The 12,500-nt window shown below is 31.1% G+C and overlaps 1 protein-coding gene across 2 annotated transcripts in view; it reads right to left on the bottom strand.

Annotated features, from left to right (window-relative positions):
* Nucleotides 1–12,500, bottom strand: part of LOC145268105 (uncharacterized) — a 79,963-nt gene that overhangs the window by 9,716 nt on the left and 57,747 nt on the right. The window contains exon 5 of one of the 2 annotated variants that reach the window (XM_080123353.1): nt 9,857–10,544. The exons of the other annotated variant lie outside the window; for it this stretch is intronic. Coding sequence (XP_079979479.1) covers nt 9,976–10,544 — 569 coding nt within the window. The 3' untranslated portion in view covers nt 9,857–9,975. Of the gene's footprint in view, nt 1–9,856; nt 10,545–12,500 lie in introns of those variants that run through there. 2 annotated transcript variants of the gene reach the window in all.

Here is a 12,500-nt window from a genome sequence, read left to right as displayed (position 1 = left end):
CATGTTTTATTAACTGTTTGCTCATATTATAAGCTCAATCTCCTGTTTGGTTTGATCGAGCTTTAACATCTGGCTGAGATAACTTTATAAATATTAATGCTTTAATATTTATAATATACTTTAATTTTACCATCTTGAATCATTTTGTTAAATTTAATTGTAATTTTTATTTTATTTTATATACATATATATATACATATATATATACACATACACATATATATATACATACATATATATATATACACACATATATACGCACACACATATATATACATACATATATATATACATATATATACACACACATTTATGAAAGTATGATAGGTTATGAAAAGGAAGGGTTGTAAAGAGATACCTTTGAATTCGGGAGTATCAAAACCGAAGCAAATATGATGAAAGTAAAAATAAAATAGATAAACCCATAATTTATTATACCATACCTGTTCACACTGAAACACTTATCACAATAATCTTTAGATCTATCTTAAAAAAACCTTATTAAACTTTGTGACATATTTCCATCCTATTGAGGTCAGGCGCAAACGAACACCTCAAAATTTTATTATACCATATTTCTTCAAACTGAAACATTATTATCAAAGTATACTTACACAGATAGATATGAAAAGTCTTTATTAAAGTTTGTGCCTATTTCGATTCTATGTAGGCCAGGCGCGAACGCAGACCCCACAATTTTATTATACCATCCCTATTTAAGTTAAAACATACTTATCAAAGTATTCTTATGTCATCTAAACCAAAAACACTTTTTTTCAATTTTTTATTTTTTTTATTTCCATACTTTGTGGACCAGGCGCGAACGCAAACCCCACAATTTTAGTGAACCAACGTTCTGCAGGATCAAACATACCTATTCCTGTGTCTCGATATATCTTCTATAATTATATGTAATCAGTTTTCTATAATAGTCAACCATATTCGTGATCAGACACACACATACACACACAGACATTCAGCTTTATATTATAGATATACATATACATATATATATACATGTATACACATATATATACATATATATACACATATATATACATATATACACATATATATACATATATACACATATATATACATATATACACATATATACACATATATATACATATATACACATATATATACATATATACACACATATATATACATATATACACATATATATACATATATACACATATATACACATATATATACATATATACACACATATATATACACATATATATACATATATACACATATATATACATATATACACATATATATACATACATATATATACATATACATATATACATACATATATACATATACATATATACATACATACATATATATACATACATATATATATACATATACATATATACATACATACATATATATATATAGATATACATATATACATACATACATATATATACATATACATATATACATACATATATACATATACATACATACATATATATATACATGTACATATATACATATATACATACTTATATATACATATACATACATATATACATACATATATACATATATATATACATATATACATATATATATACATATATACATACATATATTCATATATATATATATACATATATATACATATATATATACATATATACATATACTAGCCACATTCGATGTTAGCAGCCTATATAGCAATATCCCACACAATCTAGGAAAAGAAGCTATCGCGTATTGGATTGACAAACATACACAGACTTTACACCCCAGATTCAATAAACAATTCGTGATTGATAGCATCGACATAATCCTCAATAACAACTCCTTCCAATTCGATAAGGACAACTACATCCAAATACTAGGCACAGCAATGGGTACCAAAATGGCACCGACATATGCCACCCTTACACTCGCCTTCCTAGAAGAGACCCTTTATGAAAGGATAGAGCAAAAGTACGGACACAATATAAAAACTCTCTCCATAAAATCTTGGAAAAGATACCTAGACGACTGCTTTATCCTCTGGAGAACCTCATGGGGGGATATCAAAGAACTCCACACTTTGCTACAAAATCTACACCCAAAATTAAACTTCACACTAGAACAAAGCCCCACAGAACTACCTTTCCTAGACATCCTAGTAACAATAAAAAACAACAACATAATCACAGAAATCTACCACAAACCCACAGACACTCAACAATACCTCCACTTCAAAAGCCACCATCCTAAAAGCTGTCTAAAATCAATACCTTTCTCCCTAGCACGTAGAGTCTGCACCATAGTAACAGACAGACACATCCGTTCGACTAGACTGAATGAACTACAAATAAAACTGCGGAAAAGACGATATCTACTACCACTAATACAGAAAGGTATTCAACTGGCAGAAAAAATTCCAATAGACCAACTAAGAACCCCAAAAGAACACAACAAAGAATCAAATTTTAGCATACTTCTCTACACACAACACAAACAACCCAGAACTATTCACACAGATAACAAAAAAAACTTATTCTCCTCAATCAGAACGACAAACTAAACAACATACTTAAAACAACAAAAATAATAAAAAGCAAACGCCAACCCAAAAACTTAAAACACATCCTAACTTCCTCAAAACTCGTCCCACATACTACAAAAGGGGTTACAAAATGCAACAAACCGCGATGTGGAGTATGTGACATAATAATAGAAGGTAACACATACACATTCAAAAACCCAACACAAACATTCAAAATAAAAAAGGATCTAAATTGCACCTCCAGAAATGTAGTATATGCACTAAGATGCACAACATGCAACAAATCCTACATAGGCGCCACCAAAAATTTCAGCAATAGAGTGGCCTTACATAAGAGCAACATCAAAATTGCACATAACAGACACCTCTCTGTTTTAAAACACGTACACACATGCAGTGGAAACAGCTTCAAAATAATGCCAATCTTCCAAACAGACAATTATTTTTATTTACTTACACAGGAAAAAAAACTTCATCACCAGATTCACTCCTGAACTGAACAGAGCCTAATATCATCACACAAAAACATTAAATGCAAGTTACACTCGCATGCATATCCATACACATACATATATACACACCCACACATAAATCAGAACCGACACATTAAAACACACACACGTGCACGCATACAACCACACACAGACATAACACCCCTATCTCTAATACAACACACTGAACAATACCAACCCTACTTAACCTCGAAACCAACAACACTAGGAAACACCTAGAACCATAGTATAATATCTGTTCCAACACCTCGCTCCCTCCTCAGTCAGTGGAGGAGAACCCCCTCATGACTGAAACAACTATCATCCCTTCTATCATCCCCCTCCAATACCTATACCCCCTCCAATTGCCCCCCCCCTCTGGGGAACAAAATCTTCCCCACACTAGGAACCGATCCTGGGTCTGGCCATACCCACATGGGGAGACAAATAAATAGAAACATTAAAAAATCCCCTATACATATTTTAAATACACACCTCTTTCTAAACAAACATAATATAAGGAATACCCGAAAAGACTAAAACGAAAAATCACAATACTAAAATCCAAGAATCCCAAAAATAAATATCAAAACAGAATGAAAGCACCCCTACCCTTATTTCAGAAGAGCTGGCCCCTCCGCCATCCTCACACATACACATTAGTAACGAACTCGGATCACAGTCACCTTTGTAAGGAAGAAAATAACCTCATAATAATATAAAACTGTATACACATTCTCAAACCAATAAAAGCAAACACACACACGCACACACACGCACACACACACAAACACACACACACCCTACCCCACCCTAAAGGAAAAGAAAAAAAACACTATCAGAAAGAGAGAGTGACTACAACCAGGTCAGCGGCCTGGACAAGCCCAATAAAAGAGCAATAAAAATTGAACATGCCAAAGAATAATAAACACTTACAAACCTCCACCTCTTGGAAACACTTCAAATGAACTACGAAAATTGCCATTTTTACATCTCCAACACATTTGAAAATAATTTCTGACGAGGACGCTTCACAGAACGTCTGAAACGCGCGTAAAAATGATTTCAATGACTTAAAAACATTATTACAATGATCCAAACATAATTCTCAACGAAAAACCAAGACACGGAATAATAAAATAATGTTAAAAAATACACATTGTTGGTGACTACTCCCTTATTTAAATATACATCTTTCTTTTGTTGGAATTTCTTAACCCATTTCATTTAAATATATATATAATATATATATATATATATATATATATATATATATATATACATATATACATATTCTCATATATACTTGTATATATACATATATACATACATATATATACATATATATATACATATATACATATATTTACATATATACATGCATATATATATACATATATATACATATATACACATATATATACATATATACACATATATATACATATATACATATATATACATATACATATATACATATACATATATACATATATACATATACATTTATACATATACATATTCATATATACATATACATATATATCCATACACACATATATATATATATATATATATATATATATATATATATATATATATATATATATATATACATATACATATATACATATACACATATATATATATTGGTGCCAAAGAAAAATAGAAAAATGCCAAGCTGCACAATTGAGAAGGCGCTTTTACATAACAGAAAGAATAAAAAACAACTATATAAAAATATATAATAATGCATATAAATTTAATCGTTTATTCAACAAAGATATTACATCAATTAAGGGTGTAGGATAAATATACTCTGTATACCCAGCTATTTCGAAGCTTCCCATCAGAAGAGGAGAAATGTGTTAGGTAACATATTAGAGATGTGACGTCTAGCGATAACTACATTAGAAGTGAAACAATGGGTTGTCAGAGGTAAAACATTGTGAAGGGAGGAAGAAAGAACTACAGTAATGAATTCGATATAGGATAAAAATTGTGGATATCACATAATGGATATAAGTGGTATGTGATGTGGTTAATGGTTTTCCGTGGCAGGTTATGACGTAAGTGTTCAATACGTGCATCCCTATGCGGAGATGTGCACTTAATATCGAGAAACAATAGGGGAAGAGAGCGATAAAGTGCAAAGATAGAAGCTCTTATAATGATGTGGAATTAGGGGTTATGAGTAGAGATGAGGTTTTCTTGAAGTGGAAGGCGGAAATTAAGTCAGTATTATCAGAAAGATCAATAGAATTACAAAATAGTATAAAAAAGTATAAATTATAAAATAATAAAGACATAAAAAGATTTTTTAAAATTAATAAAAAATTTAAATAACAAAATAAAAAATGAAAAAAATAAAGAATAAAGAATAAAAATCTACAATTACAAACAATAAAATACGAAAAAAAAACGAAAAATAAAAGGAAGAGAAAAATACAATAAAAAAAGCGTATCTATGTAACATGGGAATAGAAATGAAATCAGTTGTCATGAAGTTCAATTTGAACGTAAAAGTAGTTCGAAAAATACCTCTCGTTATTAGGGTATTGTACGAGGTTGACAAGAAAGCTCTTGCGGTTTTTAACTTTTAAATTCAGATGAACATAGCTCGGCTCAAACAAAAATTCATTGATCGAAATAAGCACCATCAGAATCAACAGACTTTTGCTGATGCAAAACAAGTGTTTTTATGTCAGTAACGTAAAAATCTTGCGTTCTGGTGGCGATGAAGTTGCTGAAGGTGTTTTTGATATCGCTTTGGTTTTTGATATCGCTTTGGTTTTTTGATATCGCTTTGGTTTTTTTCTGCTGAATAATGCTGGATGTTGTCAAAGTTTCTGATGAATTTCATCCATTTGCTGATAGTACTTCTTCGCCATAATGGTTTCGCCTGCATTTAAAACGCTGTAATGGATGAGACCAATCGCAGACCACCAAACAATCAGCATGACCTTCTTTTAATGCAACTCTGGCTCCGGGAAATGTCACTAGGCTGAGCATTGCCAGTTGTCGTAATGAACTCACTTTTCATCGTAAGTTATGACCCAGTCGATCAACGGGTCGTTCTTGTTGTGTAAAAAAAGGGGGAGATGACACTTCATAACGGCGTTTCCTTTGGTTGTCGTTCAATTCTTAAGGCACTCATTTATCAAGTTTTTTGTCTCTCCAATCTCTCTGAAGTGGTTAAAAATCGTTGTATAGGTTACGTCTAATTCAGAAGCAAGTTCTCGAACAGTTGTCCGTGGATTGGCTTTAACTAAAGCTCTTAATTGATCATTATCAACATCCGATAGCCGACCACTACGCTCATCATCTTCAAGACTCCCGTAGCCGCCACAAAATTTCTTAAACCACCATTGTGATATGCGTTCAGTAGTATTTCCTGTGCCAAACGCTTCGTTGATATCGCAAGCAGTTTCAGCAGCTTTTCGTTCTGGCTTAAATTAAAATGAGAAAATTGTGCGAATTTGCTTTTTTCCATCTTATATTTAACGTTCTGAAAAGAAAACATAATCGTTTTAAAACGATTGTAATTTAAACGATTAGATAGAGCGAAAAAAAAACGCTCTGTAAAATGGTATATAAAGTAAAGGTATCATAACGAAAACATATTTGAAAATACATTATTTGAAATCCAAATTAAAAATTACGCAAGAACTTTCATGTCCACCTAATAGAAGATTCGGAATAAATAAGGAATGTTCAATTTCTATCATCCAATTCACGAAGCGATTTAGAGTAGAAGGTGATGACAGATGATGGAATATTCAATTCCTTATATATAGTGATGCTGGAGATTTAGATAGGGCGTCCTCTACGTCTCACAAAAGATAGTTAGAATTGCAGGTTGAAGTCAGAGTGTGGTAAAATTTGACCAGATTTTCCACGTCCAGAGTGTTAACGGGTTGGCTTGTGGTGGTGGTGGTGGTGGTGGTGGAGACGAGATGCCGGATTGTGCTTCAGGACGGTCAGTGCAGTGGGGTTTTTTTTTGGGGGGGGTAACTTTGAATAACCCGTGAGTTTGCAAACGTGGATACAAAAATGTAGGTTTAGATGCGTCAGCGAGCTCGGAATCAAAAGGAAATAAATGGCAAAATCAAGGAATTAACAGATGCGGAGAAAGTAAAAGATCAGGAGGAGCAACGCGAAATCGAGGGAAGTTGGAAGAGGGCCAATAGAGGGAAAGAGATGTAATAATGCTCGTAATTAGGTGTTTAGTTGGGCGAGTTAGGACGAGGAAAGTTTTTTCAAGTACTTTGGTATAGATGCTTGATTCATAGATTCAGGTCAGGATATTAATGAGTTCGAAAGTGGCAAAATTGGCAGGGGACAGTGAAAGTAAATTCGAGAGTTATAATATAATATTATAATAGGCCTTTACTTAAATTTAGTGTTAAAGTTGTGTAAATAAGAGGGAGTTATAGTTAACTTCTAGGTAGGAGATTCTATCTTTGAAGAGGGGGGGGGGGGTTAAACTGATTTTGCTAGGTGTTACGTTGTATTGTGGGGAGTGTTTGAAATTACGTTCTAAATTGCGGTTCAGACGAATGAACAAAGTAATAAGAACTAGAAGATATGTGGGAAACGCATTGGGGAAACAATAGATAAATAATGATATGTGGAGAGGATATATATAGACATTTTACTACTATTGTATATCAACATTAGTATGCACGCGGGGGTTACTAGTTAGATGCATATGTCAGGGAGAGGGGGAAGATGCATGTAGGGATGGTTTGAGAGTGTTCTTATGGTGCATTTATTCTGTAGTTGAGACATAGTATAGCGATGGGTAGGAAGGTGAGATATTTCCCTATAACTGAGATCTATCGAAGTAATATCTAAACCATTTGTATTACAAGTTACACATGAAATATGCACACGCATTAAATTATTGTTAATTTTACACGCAGTTCCTGCTGATATTTTCACATTAGCATTGCTGGTGCTACCTTCAGCATCTTATAGCTTACATACACACATAAAATAAACGCATATATAAATTATCAGTAATATACACAGCAGCACTGCTGGTGTTGCTTGTTTCTTTGCATGTGTCTGTCTTTATGTTTGCTACGCGAGCCAGGCTTCTGTACAGAGCTCATGAAGGTCGTCCCTGGAGATTGTCTGGTCTTGTGTGAAGTTTTCATTCTTGGTCGCAGCCATTTAGAGTTTTGTCTTTATGTGACATATTAGGGGCGTTATGTAGCGATTAAGTCAGTTAGCATAAAGTTTGGCATATGCACACTGAGCCGAGTGCAAGCACGCGGCTTACGTGATAATTTAATAAGAATTAAGATGGCACTTTTTGAAATAACGTTAATTGGGCATTTAAATGTTTATATATATATATATATATATATATATATATATATATATATATATATATTTATATATATATATTTATATATATATATATATTTATATATATATATATATATATATATTTATATATATATATATATATATATATATTTATATATATATATATATATATATATTTATATATATATATATATATATATATATATATATATATATATATATATTTATATATATATATATATATATATTTATATATATATAATTATATATATATTTATATATATATATATATATATTTATATATATATATTTATATATATATTTATATATATATATATATATATTTATATATATATATATATATTTATATATATATATATTTATATATATATTTATATATATATATATATATATATATTTATATATATATATATATATATATATATATATATATATATTTATATATATATATATATATATATATATATATATATATATATATAAGAACAAATAGTTAATAAAACATGTTAAAAAACACTTTGAAAAATAGTTGAAAACATATTTAATTTGAAAGGAAACACTAAATAAGTGGATAGTCCTTAATCCGCGGAGTTTCGAAGAAATACTTTCCTTCTCATCAGATTTTAGGAATTAGCAAAATGCGGGATCGGATTTTGCTTGCAAAAGTATTTGATGAAACTGCAATTAAGTCAAAGATCTTACTTGATAACAATATATATATATGTGCATGTGTATATATATATATATATATATATATATATATATATATATATATATATATATATATAAAGTCCTTGCACTTGAAGACTTTAAAACTATCCAGTTACCATCTCGACGGACTACTACCAAGAAATATTTTACATCTTCAAGAAAAAAATAAATGACAAAACAAAAAGAAAACGCTTGAAAAGGGCTCATTTGAGTCGAAAGTAGCTTAATATATTTAAATATTTATTTAAAGAAAAAATATATCGTTTTAGCTTTTTATAAGAAAAAAATTTAAATACCCAATTAACGATATTTCAAAAAGTGGCATCTTAATTCTTATTACATTTACAATATGTATTGTGTTTGGACTTAAAGAAACTTCTTAAAGTGTTGACATGACGCAAAAAAACAAACATCCTTCCCAATAAGTGATGCATTTTTTTTTTTTTATTTATTTGCTGTAACTAACCCCAAACGCTTAAAAGTATCTTCCTTTGAAAAACAAAAAAAAACAACTTCGGCCCAGTTATTAATAATAATATTTTTGAATTTTTCTTTTTTTTTTGTCTTTTTCCTTCAAATTTTCTGATATTTTATTTTGTTTAATTTTTTCTTTAAGGCAAAGTGACACACAGAATAGGATACTTATACACGTGCGATAACAGATACCCACACACTAACAAATTTAAGCACAAAACACGTAACTATGGCAACCGCTAAAACTGCTCTATTGTGACATTGCGACTGGCTAACAAAGGTCACGTACAAACATCAAAAAATATACACACACAATGCAACTACTACGACCCTGCTATATTTTTTTTTCTCTTAATCTTATTTTACATTTTCCAGAAATGTGTTTGATTAGTTTGTTTTATAATCCATTTACACATTTGCGTTCAGTTTCTGAAATATTGGCGGCAGCCTTCGTCGAAATTTCGGAATTTTTACTGCAATGATCTCATTTTTTCTGCTACTATGGGGGATAAATTTTACCATGCCTAAAGAGATAAACCAAACATCATCGATTCCTTCACCATAAAAAGTCAGAGACGAAGTCTTATCTAAAATCAGGCGAAAGTTACTAAAACCATAATTCAGTTGAAGACCATTGCGTTCGTGATTGTACGTCACTTTGACATCTCCAAATAATTTATGCCTGTACGTGCCTTCGTACTTTTGGATGGGACCGCATGGTAAAGTTTGAATGTTCTGCTTTTTTCTATCTGACTTTTTACTCGGTGGTTTTGGAAAATTACAAACTGTTTTCCTGTTGATCCACGGTTTTTCCTTAAGGTAAGCATCGGCGAGATAAGACTGGAGCAGAAAGCGTTGTGTATGGGTGATGTCTCCGGAATTTAACGCTAAAAATATTCCAAGCTCCATGTCCGGAAACAAAATTATCATACTTGAATAACCATAAGTCGTTCCAGTATGAGTTATGATTGGATAACCTGGAAATCAAAACGAAAACCCATAAAAGTCTTAGAGAAGAAGAAGAAGAAGAAGAAGAAGAAGAAGAAGAAGAAGAAGAATCATGTTTTCATTGAGGACCCCAAAGAGAAATGAGAAATTAAAATTTAAAGTTTTCATCTAGCACGATAAACTTTTTGTAGAAAATCTTCACCACTAATGGGATAAATGAATTTTGAAAAAAAAAAAAAGTCTACAATGTGCAGTGCGCGCATACACCCTTGGCCTACTTTTATGAGTCCTGCCTAAATATGTGTCTGGCTAAAGTTAGATTATGGTTAGGTTAGGGTTGTCCAATCTCACTGCAACTTATCCTTTCTGAAGCAAGCTCTCCTCTCTCAATGTCTTTTCTGATTCAGTCACACCCTAGATTGTACGCCAGATAATTTCTTACTAAAAAGCCATTGAACTAACCTCTCCTCGGGATTGAAAAAAAAAAGCGACGTGGAGATTAGCTGAAAACTGGGATCAGAATGGTGAAACAGTACACAAAGCTAACCCTGGCCCCTCGCCTTTATGGGATTCGCTGCTGGAACCATGATTAGTCAACACTGGTGTCTGCTACTCAAGTAAACATCTACGCATAAATTCTATGGATGGAGCTAGTCGAACCGCCGAAACAAGTACTAGAAAGTATGGTTAGAATGTAACAGTATCGACTATTTTTGTGTGCGAAAAATTGGATGCTGAGGTGAAATTGGTCAACAGCGGACCGGTTAGATTGTTGAACGGGTGTAGAGATGTAACAGAGCGCGAACGCGAGTACGACAGCAGCAGCATTTGAATGCAAATGACACAGTCGTGTGCGAAGTGACGTCACAGCGAGGAAGAAGGAAAGAAAAATTATAAAATAGAAAAACGTTTCCGTGAATACAGATGAAATGATTGAGTAATATACATGTTAATATAGCCATAATCTTAATAATAATACTAATAATGATAATCGTAATAGCAATAATGATAACAACACTAATAATAATAATGGGAATAACAATATTGTTAACAATAATAATAATAATAATAATAATAATAATAACAATAATAATAATAATAATAATAATAATAATAATAATAATAATCTAAAAGTAGTTATAATGATAATGTTAACAGTAGTTATAATATATAGATAATTTTTAATAAATCATAAGATTAGAAAGTATAGAATTTAGTTATTTAATCTTATTTTTATAATATTTGGAAAAATATAGAAATTCATGTTAAGATTATAATTAAAGGAGACTTGAAAATCTGGAGGAATTCAGAGCTGATTGCCTATTGATGGATAACTAACGTGATTAGTGGGGTAAAAAAATCAAGACAGTAAACGGTAAAAAGAGAATTAAGAGTTAATTTCTCATGAAGTAAGATTATCGATGTTTTGTGAAATATGGGAGTTATTTCAATTTGGTGATTAGGTAATTTATGGGATTTAGTAGAGATTAAGTGATTTCAAAATTGCTGTATTTATATTTTTTCTTATGCTTGCATTGGAAAATTAGTTCGCTTTTTGTATAATCACATTTTTACTTTGCGGTGATGTTATTATCTTTACAGCCTCAGAAATGCACACTGGACATGACTTGTAGCCTGGGGTATATGACTCATATTTATTTAGAATAGCCCAATTAACTAAGAAGATCTAAGGTTTTTTTTATTGAAGTCCTTAAAGATGTCTGCATTTATATTATTAAATGAATATGTATGGTAAAAGATTCTTGACTTAATCAAAGTATAAGTACATCCAATCTATTTGCATGTTTAGAATGGAGTCTAGCTATTGTTGCTGGCGATTTCTATAATGTTATGGATGGCAAAAGAAAGTAGATCATAATTGTTGTGATTATCTATGAAGGGAACTTAAGGGGGCGAAATAATATTACTATCCAGACTGTTAGTGTCGTTACGTAGAGGAATAGTTGGTAAAATCATAAAGTCTA

Source organism: Euprymna scolopes, chromosome 4 (assembly GCF_053919585.1).
Source record: "Euprymna scolopes isolate OS-2025 chromosome 4, ASM5391958v1, whole genome shotgun sequence".
Classification (NCBI taxonomy): Eukaryota; Metazoa; Mollusca; class Cephalopoda; order Sepiida; family Sepiolidae; genus Euprymna; species Euprymna scolopes.
Note: the sequence above shows the minus strand (reverse complement) of the source record. Positions and strands in the feature narration are given on the sequence as shown.